General features: G+C 41.8%; 2 protein-coding genes across 2 annotated transcripts in view; both read right to left on the bottom strand.

Annotated features, from left to right (window-relative positions):
* The window catches only part of stox2a (storkhead box 2a), a 36892-nt gene extending 35635 nt beyond the window's left edge, over positions 1 to 1257 (bottom strand). The window contains exon 1 of the mRNA XM_053622167.1: positions 867 to 1257. Within this exon, the coding sequence (XP_053478142.1) occupies positions 867 to 1005 (139 nt within the window). The 5' untranslated portion in view covers positions 1006 to 1257. The remainder of the gene's footprint in view (positions 1 to 866) is intronic.
* An 11760-nt stretch (positions 1258 to 13017) lies between these two features.
* Positions 13018 to 21582, bottom strand: LOC128606133 (storkhead-box protein 1-like). Its single transcript, XM_053622169.1, has 2 exons — positions 19904 to 21582; positions 13018 to 16434 (listed from the first exon to the last, which is right to left on the bottom strand). The coding sequence occupies exons 1-2, from the start codon at positions 20223 to 20225 to the stop codon at positions 16388 to 16390; spliced, it is 369 nt and encodes a 122-aa protein (XP_053478144.1). The 5' UTR covers positions 20226 to 21582; the 3' UTR covers positions 13018 to 16387.
* Positions 21583 to 22982: the final 1400 nt, after the last annotated feature.

Raw genomic sequence — 22982 nt, forward strand, 5'->3', positions numbered from 1 at the left:
GCAGCACACGAGGATACACACACACACTACTACACTTACACACCGTCACATGCTAACACACACACGCACATTATGCTAACAAAAACGGAGACTGGTTTTCAAGTGTGTAGTGAGACACAGAGAAAACAGAGACATTGAGCAGACTCTCCACTTCCTCTCTGTCTCTCTCGTCAGTCCTCCTTCTCACTATCGGACCGAAGTGACGTTTGACACGGAGTTTCGTCACCGCACCATGGCCGATGCTAATCACCCCAACTGTCCTGCGCTAACACACACCAGGACGATGCAGCCATCACCAAAATGGAGGGAAAAAAACGGACGCTAGGTCCTTCTCCACTCCATTTTTTCTTCCCCTTCTCTCTCTCTCACTCTCTCTCTCACGAAATATCTTTCCCTCTCTCTCTCATTCTCTCTGCTCTCGTTTTCATCCTAGTCATGAAAAGAAGCTGAGACGAGAACACGGAGGCCGGCAGCCTGAATTTTTATCCACAACCTCGGTGATGTAATTCCCAAGCCAAGGACCAAAATGGTGGATGAGGGCTTCTATGCTTCCTGTTTTTTTTCCCCCTCTCATTATCTTATCTCTACACCTCGATATCATTCAGGAAAGACACGAACATCAGCACACACACACACACCCCTTTTTTTGTAACAAACACACTCTAGTAGAGAAAAACAGAACCAGGCCCAGACACTAGAGCTAGAAGCCAGGATGCTAGCAGGCTAAGAATGTGTGTGTGTAAGAGAGAAAAAAAATAGAACTATGTATTTCTATTTTTTATATACACACATATTAGATGAGCATTTACACTGTAGGCTTTAAAAAAAAAAAATTTGGACGCTAGGCTAATATAAGTTGCACCCACCTTGAGCGATGTAGGGCGCAAGAGGGGGGAGAGAAGGGGGGAAGTGCTTGTGGAGCCGGTAGTCCTTGTCGCGATCGGAGCCCAAATCGGGTCCGTCCGGACCGGGCCATGCCCGCCGCAGGTTGCGCGTTTTCTTCATCGTTGCGTTGGAGGGGACAGGATGGGAACGGGGCAAAAAGGGGGTGAGGGAGCAAGGGGGTAAAGGGGTAGGGAGGAAGGGGGGGTGCAAATGTGACGCTTTAGTCCTCCCACATTGGAATGGGGCACCCCGGTCCTGGCATCAGGCTAGATGCATGGTTTCTTCACACACACCCGCACACACACACACGCACACACACACTAGGAACGACACACAGGCTCGGCTTGAGCCAATCCGGATGACCCGAAGCCAAACATCGGGATACACACTCCGCAGAACACACATTAAGAATGATGGACAGAAGGATGGATACCGGATTTAAGCAAGGTGCCTCGGAATGAGAGGATGGAGTAAGAGGGAGGGAGGGAGGGAGGGAGGGAAGGATACTGCGGAGGGAGAGAGAGAGGGAGAGAGAGAGAGAGTGAGAGAGAGAGAGAGAGAGCAGCGCGAGGCCTGTGTGTCCAACAATAGCTCCGTTCAACGCCGCACCGAGACAAAAGGCCTCCGCTGGGAAAGAGAGAACACGAAAAAAACGAGTGCAGTCCTCGAGGAGGAGGCGACCTCAAAAAACACTGAACAAGTGTGAATGTGAAGCAGGAAACAGAAGGCAGGGGCACTCGTCCTCCGTCCTCCGTCCTCCTCCAGCCTCGAAAAACAACAAGACCACCAGCACCACCAGCACCAGCAAGCCGATGGATGAGAGACGGAGGAGGAAAAAAGATGGAAGCAGAAATAAAAAGAGAGACGCTGCTCCTCTTTTGTTCAGTAAATCCACGCTGAAGGAGGACGCTCACTCATTCACACGCCTGCATCCCTTCTTCCTCTGCTGCTACTGCCAGCACCTTCCGCTGATAGGGGGTGTGTGTGTGTGTATGTGTGTGTGTGTGTGTGTGTGTGTGTGTGTGTGTGACAGAGAGAGAGAGAGAGTGTGTGTGAGGATGGGGAACGAGGGAGGGGGAGAGCGGGAGACTGAGCGATCGAGTGTGAGAGCACACGTCTGACAGAGGGAGAGAGGGAGAGAGAGGAAGGAGGAGATTGAGAGATGAAGGGATGGACAGCTTGTGTGGAGATCGAAAAAAGAAATAATAACAGATTTAAAAGGAGGAAAAAATATGAAAATATCGCTAGTCGAGAACAACTTATTCAGGAACGACTGAAAGAAAATTGCTGATGGTATCCGGAACGAGGGATTTTATTAACCCCATACGCTCTCTTTCTCTCTCTCTCTCTCTCTCACTGTCTTTCTCTGTCTGTCTGTCTCTCTCACATTTGTCTATCTCTCTGCGTTTTCTCTGTGTGTGTGTCTGTCTCTCTCTCTTTCTCTCTGTATGTCTTTAGGGATCTCATGCCATCTCTCTCTCTCTCAGTTCTCTAACTGCTAGAACCCTGATTAAAGCAGCAGTATGTAATGTTCAGAGCCCTCTTCTGTCTGTGAGGTGAACTGCAACTGCACTTAAAAAAAAAAAAACACTGACAAGCCTTCAACCTCCCCCAAACTGACTCCACCCAAAAAATTAAGTCTGAAACAGAAACGTTCCTCTATAAAAAAAAAAGGTAAACATTTTCTAAAGCACTGCAGATGTGTGAAAATGCAGATCTTTTTTTTTTTGTTTGTTTGTTTGTTTTCAGCAACACCCCATTTAAGTGTCACGGCAAGACGTTTCATGTGTAAATAAATGTAACTGCTAAATAAATGCAACATTTCATGTGTAAATTTAGTGCGTGTGTTACAGATCGTTCACAAAGTTAGTAAGAAGGTTTTTTGTTTTGTTTTTTTTACAAAAATTCGCTAGGCTAGATTTGTTAGGATCCCCAACAGAAAAGCGTTCGCCCTTTCAAATCCCGGCTATACCACAGCCGTCTGTGGCCGGGAGCCAAGGGAGCGAACGTGGGTGGGAGGGGCGTACTCTCTCTAATCTGTCAATCACAGCGACACTAGCCAGTCACGACCATCTGTGCCCTCATGTATGTAGAAGAAGGTAGATAGCATTTTCCTCCAAGTGTGTTAAAGCAGTGTTTCTCAACCACGGACCCCTAGTGGTCCGTATTATATTCAATCAAATATATCACATGCCCATCAAATGTGAGAACAGTTTAAGAAATGTTTTAAAATGAACCAATTTGGTTATTACAAATGAAATGATCATTTACAAAAACCTACGAGCAGTAGACAAGTTCAAGTGTCGCACTGACGGATAAAGTAAACAAAAGATAATTCAGAGAGTCGAATTAAATCTCACACCAACAATAAAATGTAAAAAAAAAAAAAAAAAAAAACTTGAAATATTTTGATTACATTTTAAATGTCCAATGTTAATATTATTAACATTAAAATGTTAATAAAATAAAGTAACATATATAGAAATGACTGTTAAATATATATAGCCTAGAATTGCTGTGGAGTGAAGGGGTCCTTGTGGATTGTTCGAAACATGCTAGAGCTCACGAAAGGTTGAGAACCACTGTGTTAAGCCACCCTGTGGCGCAGCATGAGCAGCAGGGGTCGCTCTCGTATGAGCTGGTCGAAAGGTAGGAATTGGCCAAAATCAAATTAGGAAAAATAACAAAAGGAAAAAGAATGTCTTGGACTGTAGCCAGAGTGAATTTAGCGTTTATAAGAAACTACAGCTCACAAGGTTTATATATTAGGAAGAATCAGCATGGAACTGGAGTCGGGGCTTTCAGTTATGAAGAAAGCGTGAAATACAATACACGAGCGTGATCTGATGACAGCTTCTTCTCTTTTTTTAAAGAATTAAACGCTGCCTTTGGTCAGAATCATGTGAATATGTTCATGTGAATCACTGTGTTTCAGTCGCGCCACACTGAAATGCAATCCACATGCACAAGGACACACCCGGTAACTTACAAGGGTGATCGCCACTCAGCAACATCCGCACGTGAATACGAAGAAATTCAGCGTTTACACAACTTTACTCAAATATTTACACGCAACTTCACTACAAGGTTGACGAATAAGACCAAATTTGACTTTCAGGTTTAATAAATTATAATTCAGTGGTGGAATGAACGTCCAACCTCAATCCGGACCGCAGAACCTGCCGTCATTTTCAAAGAACAGCTGCAGACCCACCTCTTCCATGAGCACTTAACTAACCCCTACAATTCCAACCCCACATTATTAAAAAATAATTATAATAATAATTACTCTGGATCTTACACCTCGACTCTGCGCACTTTGCTTCTCTAGAACTCAATCATAAATGTTGTACGGTAGCACTACTCGTATTGTTCTGCGCTGGATATATCACTTTGCTTGTATTCCCTCATTTGTAAGTTGCTTTGCATAAAAGCGTCTGTGAAATGAATAAATGCAAATGTAAATAATTCAGATGATAAATTAATCAAATTTGCATTATCCCCGCCCACACTTTTAGACTTTACGCCCCAAAATAGGTGTGTAAAATAGATGTGTAAAACAGATGTGTAAAACAGGTGTGTAAAACAGATGTGTAAAACAGGTGTGTAAAACAGGTGTGTAAAACAGATGTGTAAAACAGATGTGTAAAACAGATGTGTAAAACAGGTGTGTAAAATAGATGTGTAAAACAGATGTGTAAAACAGGTGTGTAAAATAGATGTGTAAAACAGGTGTGTAAAATAGATGTGTAAAACAGATGTGTAAAACAGGTGTGTAAAATAGATGTGTAAAATAGGTGTGTAAAATAGATGTGTAAAACAGGTGTGTAAAATAGGTGTGTAAAATAGATGTGTAAAATAGGTGTGTAAAATAGGTGTGTAAAACAGGTGTGTAAAATAGATGTGTAAAATAGGTGTGTAAAACAGGTGTGTAAAACAGATGTGTAAAACAGGTGTGTAAAATAGGTGTGTAAAATAGGTGTGTAAAACAGATGTGTAAAACAGATGTGTAAAATAGGTGTGTAAAACAGGTGTGTAAAATAGGTGTGTAAAATAGATGTGTAAAATAGGTGTGTAAAATAGATGTGTAAAATAGATGTGTAAAACAGATGTGTAAAACAGATGTGTAAAATAGTTGTGTCGTTTTGCTCATGTGAAAGATAAGACCTGTCTGTAAATCAGCTCGTACATTCGGACAGGTTAATCCTCAGAAATGTCAGTTATTCCCAGTGTTTTATGTCATGGATTTCTATAAGATGGTCCCTGAAGGTTTAAAAGCCAAAGTGCTGATAAGAAATAAAATTACTGTCGCTAAAGAAACACTTAAGTGAAAGTAAAAACACGCCTTAATGTTAAACTTCACAGCTCAGACTCCATGCCTCGTTAGAGATGACTTTCAGTCACATCCCAAACTCAGAGATTCCATTCTAACAAGACTCGGGTGCGTTTCACCCATAATGCACTGCGAGCACACATCCGACTTAACACTGAGTGTGTCTGACCCTGTTGCCCCGCCCCCTTTACTAAACACTCTCAGTGCATTTCACAAAAAACACACATCTGTCACAGTGTGTAACAGCCAATCAGAAACAGGAGTGAGTGTGTGTGTGTGTGTGTGTGTGTGTGTGTGTGTGTGTGTGTTCTATATAAACTGCTATATTTTATATTACTTGAATATATAAAATTTTTGTTATTTATTTGGTTTATATTATTTTTATACTGTACAGCCTTACAGTACAACTTCTGATATTATATTATTTATTATTGTTTATTTACGTAGAATTTATTTATTCACGGTATTTATATTTATTTAACTGTGTATTTTATTCATCTCATTTCTAAGCAATCACAGTAATAAGACTGTTTTTATAATACAGCTGTAAGATATACTATAATATAATAATTTGTATAATAATTTATAATTTACTATTTATTTATTTATGTGGCTGTTGTTTAGAATTTATTGTTTAATCATTTGTGAATTCTTAAATTATAAACTAATTAACAACATGAAAATAAAATAAGTGTATGGTTTATTCATTATATAATTTTTATTTGTTACATGTATTGATTTTTTTAATTATTTATTATCTATTCTATTAAGAGCATTTTAACTCTCTGGAACTGTTGGAATTATTATTATTACCCAAGTAAAAAATATATATATATATTTCTCATATTTAATTACATTTCTAAATAGATATTTCAATGAAAGTATTTTATTACTTCTTTATTTTTTTAAATATGCTATTATTTATTGAAATATTTCTTTACTGTGCGTATTTATTAATTGTTGATATTTTTATGGTGTGCTGTTTTTATGTCATGTTAAATGTATGATTTTATACCTTTTTTGTGATTGTGGATATGTAAATGAGTGTCGTTTAATGTACAGTGAGTTCCACTAATATTGGCACCCTTGGTAAATATGAGGAATGAAGGCACTAAAAATTGTCTTTATTGTTTAACCTTTTGATCTTTTGTTCAAAAAATTGACAAAAAAAACTCTGCTCTCATGGATATCAAACAATTACAAACACAACACAGGTTTATTTGTGTTATAAATATATATATTTGTTTAACAAATATATATTTGTTAAATATAGGTGTGCAACAATTATTGGCACCCTTTTAGTCAATACTTAACGTGCTACCTCGCTTTGCCAAGATAACAGCTCTGAGTCTTCTCCTATAACGCCTGATGAGGTTGGAGAATACATGGCGAGGGATCTGAGAGCGTTCCTCCATACAGAATCTCTCCAGATCCTTCACATTTCGAGGTCCATGCTGGTGGACTCTCCTCTTCAGTTCACCCCACAGGTTTTCTATGGGGTTCAGGTCAGGGGACTGGGATGGTCATGGCAGGATCTTGATTTTGTGGACAGTAAACCATTTCTGTGTTGATTTTGATGATGTTTTGGATCATTGTCCTGCTGGAAGATCCAACCACGGCCCATTTGAAGCTTTCTGGCAGAGGCAGTCAGGTTTTCATTTAATATCTGTTGATATTTGATAGAGTCCATGATGCCATGTATCCTAACAAAATGTCCCGGTCCTCTGGCAGAAAAACAGTCCCAAAAGATTAAAGATCCACCTCCAAATTTAACCGTGGGCATGAGGTACTTTTCCATATGTCTACCTCTCTGTGTACCAAAACCACCTCTGGTGTTTATTACCAAAAAGCTCTGTTTTGGTTTCATCTGACCGTAGAACCCGATCCCATTTGAAGTTCCAGTAGTGTCTGCACACTGAAGACGCTCGAGTTTGTTTTTGGATGAGAGTAGAGGCTTTTTTCTTGAACCCCTTCCAAACAACTTGTGGTGATGTCGGTGACTTCAGATTGTAGTTGTGGAGACTTTCTGACCCCAAGACACAACTAACATCTGCAGTTCTCCAGCTGTGATCCTTGGAGATGTTTTATCCACTCGAACCGTCCTCTTCACAGTGTGTTGAGACGATATAGACACACGTCCAATTCCAGGTCGATTCATAACATTTCCAGTCGACTGGAACTTCTTAATTATTGCCCTGATGGTGGAAATGGGCTTTTTTTTTTCTTTCATTATACTTCCAAGTTTCTAGGTGTACAAAAGATATGTGTGGATGTTGGTGTTGTTGTTGTGTTGTTGTTGTTGTTGTTGTTTAAATGGCCTTAGTGTGTTTTCCATCCACCAGGGGTTTTTAATTTCCTGAGTAAGTATGTCTCTTGTAGAGTTTTACACAGAACCTTTAATGTTCCAGATTTTAGGGTATTAAATGTAACTTTTTGTTCCATGAGTGTGTATTTGTTTTAAATTTCTTGTCATGTACGAGGTGTAAAGTTGATGGAAACGGTGTAACCAGGGTGTGTTCCAGTTTGTAGTGACTGTGTGTCTTTTCAGAAAACTCATAAGACTCATAAGCCTTTCTGATGGCCGAGTGTGGCCATCAGAAAGGCTGATATTTATGAAGCCTGAAAAACTATGAAGTGTTGTTTATTCGCAGCGCTACAGCACCACCTAATGGCGGAGGCCTGTTACTGCAGCTCTGAGGTCAGTAAGGCTCAAATACACGCAATAATCATTCATTCGTTTTTAATTCTTATTATACACACACAGTAAAGTGAACCAGTTACACTGTTATCTGCAGTAAGTACACTACATCGTGATTCCTATATTAGTGCACTAGGGCACTCCTACTAAACAGTGCACTATAGTAAGGGGACTACATTATCAATCCCATTTTAGAGTGTGCTATAATAAGGGGACTAAATAATCGGCATTATTTTGGGCTTTCTTCAGCTCTGATGGTGTTTATTTTGAGTTTTGCTCCATCCATCTATCTATCAATCTATCTATCTATCTATCTATCTATCTGTCTGTCTGTCTGTCAAATGAGTATCTGCATCTAACATACACTCCTGCAGAGAGTGAGAAAGAGAGAGAGAGAGAGAGAGAGAGAGAGAGAGAGAGAGAGAGAGAGACGAAGTGAGAGATCTATAGAGAAAAAGACAAAGACAGAGACAGACAGATGGACAGAAAAATATAGAGTAAGAAACAGAGCCAGACAGAGCCAGACAGAGAGGGAAAGAGAGTGAGACAGGTAGAGAGAGAAAGAGGGAGGGAGAGAGACAGGCAGACAGGTAGAGACCGGGAGACAGACAGACAGAGAGGGAAAGAGAGTGAGACAGGTAGAGAGAGCGAGAGGGAGAGAGAGAGACAGGCAGACAGACAGAGCGGGAAAGAGAGTGAGACAGGTAGAGAGAGAGAGAGAGAGAGAGAGAGAGAGAGAGAGTGAGACAGGTAGAGAGAGAGACAGACACAGACAGATAGACAGTGAGGGAGGAGGGACTATGCAGCCAAGCTCACTCTGTTCATTCATACAAAAGGAAAGAGGAGTAAAACACACACACACACACACACACACACACACACACACACACACACACACACGACAGCCATCTTCTCTCTAAGCTGCAACAGCAGCCATAACCATGGCAACGCGGTGGCAACAGCCGATGAGCTCACAGGCTTTGCAGCTAAAGAGCGAGAAAGGACTGTGTGTGTGTGTGTGTGTGTGTGTGTGTGTTTTACTCCTCTTTCCTTTTGAGAGAGAGAGAGAGAGTGAGAGAGAGAGAGAGAGAGAGAGAAACAGCAACAGCAGCTCATGTCCTGATTCAGAAAAGCGCTTTGTTTTAAACACAGTCTGGGGTTTGGGATAAAGAAGCACGACACAAATGGACCTGAGTCTCTAAAACGCAGAGGAAAGATTTTACAGAAGATTTTAAAGCGAAAGAGATTTTCTTTTCCCTTTTCCCTCAAATGTACTAGTCCATCAGCGACTACAATACACCGTCTGATTCAGTTCAGCAGATCAGCCTAACAAGTACAGAAAATCTGTCTCAAGCATAGTTTCAGTCTGAACACACATCACACTCTTCATTCAATACTTTCTCCGCCAGTTCTAAGCACGAGTCCATGAGTTAGGAAGTTGTTTATCGGTAAATAAGACTAGAGCTTGTGTTACACCTTCACACCAGCAGATGGCAGCAGTTCCTCAGCCACTGTTTCACATACAAAACCAGTGTCATTGTTTATGCTTTGGTAAAAACTGGTTAACTTTCTGTTTATTCCGGGGTTCTTTCTGATAAAAGGAAATAAAATTCAAATGAATACATATACATACACATATATGAACACACACACACACACACACACACACTTAACACTTTAACACCCCATCAAGCCCCTGCGCACCCTCTGCCCACCCATAAAACCCAGTGAAATGGGTTAGGTTCCTATATTAGAGTGCACTCCTGGATTGTTTTATTTACTATATGAAATTCTCAATATGTTTAGACTTTTAAGATGCCTCTGTGACACCCTAGGCGCCCGCCTGCGACGTCTAATGGATTGACCGGCCCTGTCTATCCCTGATTTTTTTCAGGTTTAAAGGTGAATGTTTGTGCTTAAAGGCTGTGAGCTAGACACTATTAGACACATCTACTCAAGAATAATCCGGCAACCTCAGTGGCGCAAACTACACACAGGTGATTTTAAATCATCTGAATGTGGAGCGCATTAAATCCACTTAAGCAGCTGCATAACCCGACTCTCGGTAAGCTTCAATTCCCCCGCGTAAATATGGGCGTGCAGACTTTGAATATGGCCGTGTGTTTCAAACTCTGTGGAAAAACAAAAGTAACTGCAAATGCACGTCCTATAAAAAGTAGCTATAAAATTTGAATCGGTGTTGTAAAGGCGTTTTTGGCACTGTATATACACAATGAGCCAGTATATATTTTTTTAAAAATGTGCTTTGTAGCCGTTTTGCTGATTCATCCTGCACTTGTCCAATTTACGTCCAATCAGATGTTGTTTAGAACGCATAACCCCTCCCCCAAACAAGCAGTAGCAGTAACACAGTAGCAGCCCGTTAGCTCCAAACACGGGTCATTTGTGTTGCTAAGGATGCACATTTAGGTTAGCATACCTGCTGCTAATGTTCACCAATGTTCACTACTGGCTGTTCAGTCAATCCCTTCAACGCTCTCCATGACTTCCTGTTTGAACAGGAAATACAGCAAAACACAAAATCAATATCTCGGCCCTTGAGCTATTTCCTGGTCATTTTGAGGCAGGAGACGGAACACACACTGCGTGTCCTCACGGCGCCTTTACCCGTCAAACCCTCGAGATTTTCCAGGCTGCCACGTGAGCAGAAGTGTTATTATCCTCCTCGCTGTAATTTTATGCTTTCGCACAGCACAGACACGCTCAAGTGAGAACTCGTAAAGACGCAGAAACGATCTGTTCACGAAACTTCCCCCAGCGAGACGCCACTCTGACCGACACCTCGGATATTCAGAGAGACGTGAGAGCAGGAACACGTGATCCGTGCGAGTGCGGAGTGCACAATGTGTCACGTGTAAACTGTGTAACTAACCTCGTTATACAGCAAGGACATGAAAATAATATATAATACACTTCATAGAATTTCTATACAGTGCACTTCACATGCTCTGGAGAAAAAAATTCAAGAAAAGTTGGGTAAAAAAATAAAGAAATGAATCAATAAAATCTGCTGAGGCATGTTCAGAGTCTTCAGATTGTTTTGTTTTTCGATTTGCACTGGAGCTACACGGCTAACGTTCCTGACAGGAAGGTCTCATGCAAACCCAATCAACACACACTCCTTTAGCTTCAGAGCCATTATGTATTTCTGCATTTAAAAAATAAACATAAGAATCAGATATTATCCAATGAATGTCATAACCCCGCCTTCAATATTTGGGCCACGCCTCCAAACTGAATCCTATTTCATTCTTACATTCTTTCTTTAGTTTCTTTTCATCCATTACAATTGTTTTTTTTCTGTATTTGTTCTCCTTTCCCCTTTTTATCATTTTTTATTTAAAATGTTTATTTACAGTTGTTCTTTCTTTCCCTTTCTTTTCATTTTCTGTTTCTTTTATTTAAAATTCCATTCTTTTTTCACTTCCTGTTTTTTTGCTGTCATTTATTTTTCTATTCTTTTGTCCGTTTGTGCGGGTTTATTCTTCTTGCTTCCTCGTGTATTTCTTTGTTTTGTTTTCAATTATGGACCTACTTTTTCTTTCCGTCTTTCTTCATTTCTTCTTCGTCTTTCTTTGCTCTTTGGATATTTTTTCTTTTCACTTCACCTTTTCAATTACTGTAACACTGACATAAACTAGATTTTGTTGAGAGTGAAACTTTACATGTCCTGATAGTGTGTGTGCGTGTGTGTGTGTGTGTGTGTGTGTGTGTGTGTCCACGAGCAGTGTAATACTGAGTGAAGTGTAATGTATAGGGTTTAGAGTGAGTTATAGGGATGAAAATTGTCTGCATTCCAGCAGGGCAGTGTGTGTGACGGAGTGAAAGGAACTCAGGTAACAGTAAACACACACCAACACTAATACTACTGTGTGTGTGTGTGTGTGTGTGTGTGTGAGTGAGACAGAGAGATATATATCTGCACTTCTGTGTGTCTACTCTTTAAACAATTTTTATGTTTATATGCATTCATTATGTGTTTATGGGAGGTGTGTGTGTGTGTGTGTGTGTGTGTGTGTGTGTGTGTGTTCAAAATTGTTCTGTACTTTGATGCGTGTCTGCTCCTTTAACTTTTAAGTATGGTGTGTGCTGACAGATCCCTGCCACATCATGAACCAGATCTGTATTTCTCTCTCACACAGACGCACACACGCACACATACACACACACACACAAACACATACACACACGCGCACACACACAAACATATACACGCGCACACAAACACATACACACGCACACACGCGCACACGTGCACACGCACACACATACACACACACACACATACACACATACACACACGCACACACACGCACGCACACACGCACACACGGCTGATGCTGGCAGGTAACACAGCTCACCTTTGATGACACATCACCCAGTTTCACACACACACACACACACACACACACACACACACATGAAAGTCAGTGAGGGAAACTAATGCAGTGAAAATTCTTTTCTTTCTTTCTTTTTTGGTTGTTAAATGAAATGTTTCTGTTCTTCTTTCTGTTTTTCTGTTTGAACTTGGCCTGGTTTCTTCTTCTTTCTGTTTTCAGACACACAGAGGTGTGGAGAATAATTTACATATAACACTTCACCATATCACTGATCAGCTCACCTGAGTGCTGAGGGTTTACACTGCGGCCTCTGTCACAGTGTTAACGAAATTACCTCACTCCCTCATTCACTCATTCACTCCCTCATTCACGCATTCACTCCCTCATTCACTCCCTCATTCACTCATTCACTCCCTCATTCACTCCCTCACTCATTCACTCCCTCATTCACTCATTCACTCCCTCATTCACGCATTCACTCCCTCATTCACTCCCTCATTCACTCATTCACTCCCTCATTCACGCATTCACTCCCTCATTCACTCCCTCACTCCCTCACTCCCTCATTCACTCCCTCATTCACTCATTCACTCCCTCATTCACTCATTCACTCCCTCATTCACTCATTCACTCCCTCACTCACTCCCTCATTCACTCACTCCCTCCCTCATTCACTCCCTCATTCACTCACTCCCTCCCTCATTCACTCCCTCATTCACTCACTCCCTCCCTCACTCATTCACTCACTCATTCACTCACTCCCTCATTCACTCACTCATTCACTCCCTCACTAACTCATTCCCTCACCCACTCCCTCACTCATTCACTCCCTCACTCACTCACAAAATCACTAACTCACTCCCTCACTCTGTAGTGTTGATTTGTTATTGCTCTGCTCATTTCCCTCTATTCTCTCCTCTGTCTTCTCCTCCCTTTCCTGCTATTGATAAACCACAGTACTTGTTAGTGTGCATGTGTGTATGTGTGTATGTGTGTGTGTGTGTGTGTGTGTGTGTATGTTGAAGCATTGGTTCCTTTTCCTGCCGGTCCTTATGCCTTCCTTCCTCATCTGGTTTGGAACGGAAACACACTCGGTGTGGCGAGACATTGTCAAGTCCTAAGCTTCTTTGTCTAGAGCAGAGATACTGAAACGCACAGCGTGTAGTGACATTCCTTTATTTTATACACACATACGCACACATGAAAGATATCCCTGTGTATGTGAGACGAATCACATCACTTACACACTGACGTCTGAGCGTGTTATTGTTAAAAAAATTAAAAAAGAGGTTTCTGGCTGTAGTCGTCATTATAACCGCTCCGTTAATCAGCCCGCGAGGACACACTCTTCTGATCTCCCGATTGTTCAGTACGGATTCACACACTAGTGGACTAAAAGCTAAAGTGCGCAGTAGTGTTTAAAAAACTTTTCCCCCGAATGCCCGAGGCAGCAACTTTCTGCAGAATCACAGAGGAGTCGATCTGGGACGGGAATAAAATGATCAGACGAGCGCAGAGTTGTTTAAAATCATACAGCAGGTAATGTGGTGTGTAATTTTCTCAAGGGGAGAGGGAGGAAAACACCACGTCTGATCAAAACAGAAATAAGCTCACACAGGAGTTCCTGCACATGATTTAATTACTCCAGAGCAGCATGCACATGAACCCTGTTCAAATCTGCCTAAACAAAAACAAAAAAAACCAAGCCATTAACTCAACTTGTATCTCATTTTTACGCTTTTCGAGCTTCAACTCAACCGCTAAGCTTCTCGCTGTTCCATGCTGCATGTGTGAAGTCAGCGTCAGATCCTCACACACCTTCCTCCTTCCTTCCTGTAGTATACCTGCGTGTGAGCCTTGTTCAGGAAGCACCTGAAATTCCTGATCTGTGACCTCTCTCGAAATGTGAAACCTCATCACCTGCATATTCAGAGCAAACCATCCATCCATCCATCCATCCATCCATCTTGCTCCGCCACCACCACAAGCAGCACCACGGCTCCTATTTCCTGCACTTCTAAAGGGATAATGAAAGGCGTCTCCAGATCCTCGCACTCCACAGGTATTGTGCTAAGATGAAAAAATGAGCTCAGACACGAAGGTGCGTTTACAACGCATAAATCCGTTAGCTTTAGGAAACCGACACGCTACGTGCTAGCATGCTGGGTATCTCACACTTTAACCTTCGTACATCTGATTAAATACAATTATTCCTGAAGGAGAACGTGAAGGAAACTTCCAGCAGTTCCATCCGGACGCCCATTATCGAGACGGACCTTTCCAATTAAAGTGAAAAGAAAAAAAACCCATCATTCGCTTAGTTTCAAACACGTCCATCTTTAAAAACTTTAAAACCCCTGCACACCCTCCTACATCCTCCTACATCCTCAAATATCAAACGCAACTAAAAATCCCTCTCCCTCGTTATGATTACTATAAATCTGACGTAGAAATCACACGGGTTTTGTTAGACAGTGTCGTCATTTCAATTTGAAAGAAGACGATGACTTAAACCCCACGATGACTTAATTGACGATGACTTAAACCCAAGAGCTGTTTCAGGACAGCGCTGTTTTAAGGCTGTTTCGTTTGTGCAGCAATGAAACATAAACAAACCGTGTCCGACTGTGTGTGGTGTTACACTACCAGCTCAGATAACACGGCCGGTCAGTCCCTCCAGGATTCCGTGATTTTGCTATCGCAGAAACGAACACAACATCAAGGAAGCGCTGCAGATCTGGGCCAAGACGTGTCATGTGACGTCTTCAGACTCAGCCCTCTTCGAGTCCCGCGTGTCGAACATGAGTACAGCTAAAAGGTCTCGATTTCCACCAAACATCACCGCGAAAGACCGCGCAAAACACTTTCTTCAAGTTGAAAGACTATCGGTTAAGGACTTGGTCTCGACTCGGACTCGACAGAGGTGGACTCGGACGCAACGCTACTTCACGCTTTAAAGCGGAAGAAAGATTTATTGGGGAATTGGTTTCATCGAATCTGAAGTATCTTCAGACTAACAACGTACATCCAGCTGCTTTCTTCACCTTCTGCCTCGCTGGGTTTTTCCGCCGCCGGATTACTTTGTGCAACCGCTAGTGCAGACCCGGTCCTCCAGTTAATGCCGGTTTATACTTGACACCTGGCGGATTTAATGCACATCTGGAGGATTAAAATCATCCACTAGACGGCATTTCAGAGCCAAAACGCTTAGCGATTTCACGCACGGCAACGTTAAACACACTGACGCTCTCCGTCTCTCTTTACAACGTTCCGCCGTCATCTTGATTATCGTCATGACCTGCGTCTCAAATCCAAAACGATAAAAAAGTATTTACTAACCCAGAAACTCTCGATGACTTATATTTAAAGATCTAAGTGTAATGAGCTATAAGCATGAGTAATGATTAAACAAATCCCCTCATTTATAACTAACCACTGACCTGAGCTTCAGCTGAGAACCACACACACACACACACACACACACACACACACAGCCTGCTAGCTGACCTTTACTCCACATTACATATACACAGTTAATGCTGCTAATAAGTTAGCTATAATGTTAGCTTCTTGCTGAACAATACACATATTTACACATGCACACATGTAAACACGTGTATAGAAGAAGAAGCCTTTATTTGTCACACATACGTTACAGCACAGTAAAATTCTCTCTTTTTTTCTTCACATATCCCAGCTTGTTATGAAGTTGTGGTCGGATCAGATCAGATCAGATCAGATCAGATCAGTCAGATCAGTTGGAGTGCTTTATTATCCATGATACAGCGCCCCAAGAGCAAAGAGGTGTAAGGGCCTTGCTGTGCTCGGAGGCCCAACGGTGGCAGCGACGGTGTGACAGTTCCCTCCGAAAGTATTGGAACGAAATGGCACGGCAAGGTGTGGAGATCAGAAGATGAATGAGATGATGGAACAAAACTTCAGATCTCATTAGAACTTAGGACGTGGCACCTTTTGTTTGAGCTCATGCAAAAATATATGAAATGGGACTGACAGGTGTTTCTTGTTACTGATTATTTAAACAATTGATAGCTGGCAATGTCTAGTCTTGGTTTGAGCCTTTGGGTCCGCCTGTGAAGACTGCATTTGTTGTTAAACCCACATGAAGATCAGAGAGCTGTCTACGGGACAAAAGCAAGCTGAGAAAAGAGGGAAAATCTCTCAGAGGCATTGTACAAACATTGAGCCTAGCCAATACAACAATTTGGAATGTCCTGAAAAAGAAAGAAACCGCTGATGTATGTGTGTGTGTGTGTGTGTGTGTGTGGGTGTGTGTGTGTGAGAGAGTGTGCGTGTACGCTCCTTATCACTCATGCAACTCCCATTTTGCCGGTTTCTCACCCTTTCAACTATTCTGTTTGTCCAGTAGACTCATAAACCCAGTAGTGACCGAGAAAGAAAGAAAGGAAAACAAAAACCTCTGAAAACCCAGCGTGAGAATAAATTCATTAATTTTTCATTCCAAAAATGTAAACAAATGCACGCTGGAAATGAAACCCATTCGAATTCCCCCCAAAACAAACACCCGAGTTAATGATTATTGACTTTGTACATTCCACGTGCTGCAAGTTCACAGGCACCAAGCAACTATTTGGCAGAAATAAGATCCTGAAGGAGCACTAAAGAGTCACAGATTTAAAATCTCCAGCTGATCTCACTTTGTCTTCATCAGTAACGTCTCTGCGACGTCATCGACCAGGCTCTGGCTAAGTGTTTATTCATACAGAGCTAATTAGCAGATAAGCTAGCAAGCTACTTCTACTATATTTTACCGTCATTTCTGTAGCTGTCTAAGGGGAATAGTACAGAGTTACGATAGTTTATTCATTAACAACTTTAATGTGTGGCATCGAAATCTGAGTTTGACCTCATCTGAATCTAAACCTCTTACAATTTATCAATTGTAAATAAATTTACAGGCTTTATAGGCGAGTGTGTGATGATCTTGATGCTAAAATACAAAGCTTCCCTTGTGTTAAGGAGTGCAGGAAACACAGCAGGATTTGAAAAGTATTCCACATTCACAGGCATTACACACACACGCACACACACACGCACACACACACCTGCGCTGGAAATTCCGCAAATGAACACTTATCACTCGTCATGCCGGGATGAGGGACAAAAACGTCCAGTGATGTTGTCCTTCAGAAACACTCAACAACGGCTTTGTCCCAAATTCACTTCCAGCTAAGAACACTAGAACACATAGAATACTTTCTAATGAGACGTCCTAATAGTGATGAAGGGACTGTGCACATTACCCATAATGCACTGTAAGTCATTTTTAAATGGACGGGGGTGTCTGGTCGGGTCGGCCCGGGCCAGCTCTGTTCTGTCCTGTAATGTTCCACTCTGGTCTGATCTGATATCATCTGATCAATTCTTTTTCTGGTCTGATCTGGACTGGTCCAGCCTTCTCTGGTCTGATCTGGTCTAAGCTAATCTTGTCAGGTATGATCTGCTCATATCTGCTCTGAGATTTAATCTGATGTCTGCTTTCATATGTCTGATCTGCTTTGATATGGTCTAGACTGGTCTGATCTGATGTTGTCTGCTTTGATATGGTCTAGTCTGGTCTTATTTGATCTTACCTGCGCTGATATAGTCTAGGCTGGTCTGATCTGCTTTGATAAGTTCTAGTCTGGTCTGATCTGATGTCTGCTTTTGATCTAGACAAGTCTGTCTGCTTTGTCTGATCTGGACTTATCTGCTCTGATATAGTCTAGACTGGTCTGATCTGATGTCTGCTTTGATATGGTCTAGTCTGGTCTGATCTGGTCTTATCTGCTCTGATATAGTCTAGACTGGTCTGATCTGATGTCTGCTTTGATATGGTCTAGTCTGGTCTGATCTGGTCTTATCTGCTCTGATATAGTCTAGACTGGTCTGATCTGATGTCTGCTTTGATATGGTTTAGTCTGGTCTGATCTGGTCTTATCTGCTCTGATATAGTCTAGACTGGTCTGATCTGATGTCTGCTTTGATATGGTCTAGTCTGGTCTGATCTGGTCTTATCTGCTCTGATATAGTCTAGACTGGTCTGATCTGATGTCTGCTTTGATATGGTCTAGTCTGGTCTGATCTGGTCTTATCTGCTCTGATATAGTCTAGACTGGTCTGATCTGATGTCTGCTTTGATATGGTTTAGTCTGGTCTGATCTGGTCTTATCTGCTCTGATATAGTCTAGACTGGTCTGATCTGATGTCTGCTTTGATATGGTCTAGTCTGGTCTGATCTGGTCTTATCTGCTCTGATATAGTCTAGACTGGTCTGATCTGATGTCTGCTTTGATATGGTCTAGTCTGGTCTGATCTGGACTTATCTGCTCTGATATAGTCTAGACTGGTCTGATCTGCTTATAGTCTATATAGTCTAGACTGGTCTGCTTTGATATGGTCTAGTCTGGTCTGATCTGCTCTGACATAGTCTAGACCGGTCTTGTAGATCATCTACTCTCCACAGTTCAGGGTGTAAGAAAATAATGTACTGTACACTATTAGTGCAGTCTTAAACCGTTTACTAATTCTAATAAACGTATGTCTGTGGTTCCGGTCATATCCAGTTCTCTATAAAAAAATTAATTAAAATACACATTGCATAGCTGAACACTGTCATGGTGGCCATTTTGAACCCAGAATCACAACACGGACATATTCAGCTAGCTGATTCGGCTAGTTCATGTGTTCCTTAGACTGCTTTGTGATGCTAATCTGTGAGCTACTCTTCCTTAATCAGTTATACTATCAATAATGTGACATTTAACATGATGTTATTCCTGAAACATCGACACTACGCCTTGGGAGGAGGGCACCTCGGTAGGCGATGTAAACCGTTTGGGAAGACAGCATCTGTAAGGTGTCCGTTAATGTGCATCGTTTTTAAACAGGCTGCGTTGAGTGTAAACTTCTTGAGAAGGCTGGATCGTGATGATATTGGGATATCGTGGCGATAGTTTGGTTCATTCGATATCTTGATATCAGAACATGGCTACCTGTTGCTATGCTAGCTTTGTGAGATTATAGAAGATCTTCTTACTACGTGGTGCTGACGTCATCCATCAGCATGATCTGGAAATCAGCTCATGCAGAAAAGGGCTCGCGTAAACACTAAGTGAGATCTGTCTCTGTCCATCGTTCACATTTCTGCATCGCCGCTATCGTACTTGTAGCGGTGCCGCGACTTCCTCCTACTGGTGGATTTTAGACGAGCCTCGTAGCAGCAGAGCTCACACTCTGCGATCTTAAGCACGGATTTCTCACACTGACAGAACGATAGTCACGACACCAGTAAATGATGCTTTCTAAGGCCGAGGAACTCGTCTCACGACCAAAGAACTGTTTTCCGGTCAAATTCGTACAACATAAACCTGTCCTAAAGAAGCCGTTTTGGATACTAGACACGTTTCATGTTTCACGCATGATGTAATAAACCACGCCTGAGTTGTAAACGGCGTCGATGTGATTTAAGAAGATCCGAGAAGCTTCGGCTCATCACCGCGAGAGATGTGAAGAGGAAGTGGAGAAAATGTGAAAGCCAACCAAAAGAGAACGTTCAATCAAACGTTCCAGAGAGTCCGGCAATACACACTGCTTCTCCAGACTTACCTATGCACTTGATCTCGAAGCCTCGTGGAGGTTTGAGGGCCCTGCGCGTCCATCCTTCCCTGAGCACTTCCAAGTGATCCTCCTTGCCCTGGATGAGCAGGACGTGCTCGTCTATCCATCCCAGGAAGAAGGTCTCCGCTATGGCGTCCGTCACCTTCTTGTTCCAGAAGTGCTGCATGTTCTCGGCTTTGAAGTCAGCAAAGATCTCGTATCCGGTGTGATGGTGCTGGAGCTTCTCCGTGACCGAGGGAGAGTTGTCCGAGCCTACACGGCTCAGCACGATGGCCAGGGAGTGAGGTGCGATCTGCAGGAACTTCTCCATCTCCTCCTTCTCACTCAGCTTCTCACAGGAAGGCCATGAAGGCTACACTCCACACTGCAGCTTCACTGCGCATGCAACACACCGCCACATCTCACTGGCTCGTATGCGATCTGAGGAACGATCCGAGTTCACGGTAAATCCATGCAGTCCATCACCGAGCCTCAGATCATGACGAGACGGACAATCGGTAAATATGCGATAATAAAAATAATAACAGAAAACATGCGCTGGCGGAAAACAGGTCAATCATCCCTGGGTTGTGTTCATCACGCGCACGCAAAATTCATCCGTTCATCTTCAAGCTTTTCATGAAATGCACCGGCACGCGCCCTCCTCCCTCCATTCCTCCTCACGGAGGCTCGCGCGCTGGAGACTCTGCCTCGTTTTTTTATTTTTTTTTAAAAAATGAATGATTGAAAATAATTTTAACACACACACGCGCGCGCGCGGTTTATAATTCCTCTCTGAAGTCGCATGGACAGAAAAGGCGCGCGCTGATCTGTTCTCTTCTGTCTCCCGGTGCCGCGCGCTCTACGTGCCCAGCAGCTCGAGACTCCAGACGCTCCCTACGGTAGAGTTTTTGCGTGGCGGAGAAGCGCGAGCGAGAGACCGGGAGGGTGAAGGGGAGGAGGAGGAGGAGAGCGCGTGTGGATGTTTCCGTCACTCCACCTACAGGCCGGACCGCAGCGATGCACAATGCTGACCGCGTGCACGATATCGCGATATTTACAACGATTAACGTCCCGCGATATCGCGACATTTTAATGAACTAAACTTAATGCATTTTTCTTGATTAGCTTAAATGGATAATAATAGAAAATAAAGTCACATTTAAAACAGGAAAATAAAGACAAATAACATAATTGAAGCAGGTTATATGAATTATACCTACACTTACACTTACATCTACACCTACATTTACATCTACACCTACACCTACATTTACACCTACACCTACACTTACACCTACACCTACACTTACACTTACACTTACACCTATACCTACACTCACACCTCACCTACACTTACACCTATTCCTACACCTACACCTACACTTATACTTTCACCTACACCTACACTTACATCTACACTTACACTTACACCTACACTCACACCTACATTTACACATACAGCTACACCTACATTTACATCTACACTTACACCTACACTTACACCTACACCTATACTTACACTTACACATACAGCTACACTTACACCTACACCTACACTTATAGTTACACTTACACATACAGCTACACCTACATTTACATCTACACCTACACCTATACTTACACCTACACCTACACTTATACCTACACCTACACCTACACCTATACCTACACCTACACTTACACTTATACTTACACCTACACTTACACTTACACCTACACTTACACTTACACCTACACTTATACTTACACCTACACTTACACTTACATCTACACTTACACTTACACCTACACCTACACTTACACTTACACCTACACTTACACCTACACTTACACTTACACCTATACCTACACTCACACCTACACTTACACCTATTCCTACACTCACACCTACACCTACACTTACATCTACACTTACACTTACACCTACACTTACACTTACACCTACACTCACACCTACAGCTACACTTACACTTACACCTACACTTATACTTACACCTACACTTACACTTACACTCACACCTACAGCTACACTTACACTTACACCTACAGCTACACCTACATTTACATCTACACCTACACTCACACCTACACCTACACTCACACCTACAGCTACACTTACACCTACACTTATACTTACACTTACACATACAGCTACACTTACACCTACACCTACACTTATACTTACACTTACACATACAGCTACACCTACATTTACATCTACACCTACACCTATACTTACACCTACACTTACACTTACACTTATACCTACACTCACACCTATTCCTACACCTACACTTGAATGAATGTATTACATATTAGATGATTACATTATTACATTTAAATCTTGTATATGTACGTTTTTTTTTAAAATAAAAATGCTTTATAGAAGAACAAATAAAAAAGAGAAAAAGAAAACAATCATTCAGTTTTTTTAAAAAAAATAACCATACTTAAAATAGAAACAAAAAAACTTTAACATTACAGAAACGTTTTATTTTAAATGAACCGTGTTATCCTTTGGTTAGCGAGGTTAAATACTTCATTAAAACAAGATTTAAATGAAGACCTCTTGGTTGTAATATTACAAACCTTATTTCACTTAAAATACTGAACATTTGTCTGAAGGGAAATTCCTGGCACTTTTCTGGTTATCTTAAACTTTTTCCATTTAAAGCTGAAATCAAATTCTGATATTAAACCTGCAGTTAGGAAATCTACATGATATCGCATTAAGTGATCTTATATAATTCTTTAATAATATAATATATTTAATTATTAAGAATTTCTGTCCGCAACTATTCTTAAAAGTAAACAGAGAATAAGTGGTTTATCATATATTTTGTCTCATATCTTTGATATTCCAGATGAAAGACTTGTGAAAAGGGAAGTGCGCTGAAACCCAGTTCCTGTTTCTGGGAATGTGATCGTTTCAGGAGGATTTTAATAACAGCACTGTTTTTGGGAAAGGCGTGTGATCAGTGGACTGTGAGCTAAAGATCTTCAGTGATGTGAAAGCGACACTGTTTTTTTAAAGATCCTCTGAGTGAACACGACACCCTGCGCCTGTCACATGAAAGACTCCAAG

This window comes from Ictalurus furcatus, chromosome 3, assembly GCF_023375685.1.
Source record: "Ictalurus furcatus strain D&B chromosome 3, Billie_1.0, whole genome shotgun sequence".
In the NCBI taxonomy this organism is placed as follows: Eukaryota; Metazoa; Chordata; class Actinopteri; order Siluriformes; family Ictaluridae; genus Ictalurus; species Ictalurus furcatus.

Coding starts and splice junctions, on each gene's coding strand:
- LOC128606133 (XM_053622169.1), bottom strand. CDS start 20,225: ATGGAGAAGTTCCTGCAGATCGCACCTCACTCCCTGGCCATCGTGCTG. Junction 16,435..19,903: donor CTTCGAGATCAAGTGCATAG/GTAAGTCTGGAG, acceptor CTCTTTTCTCAG/CTTGCTTTTGTCCCGTAGAC.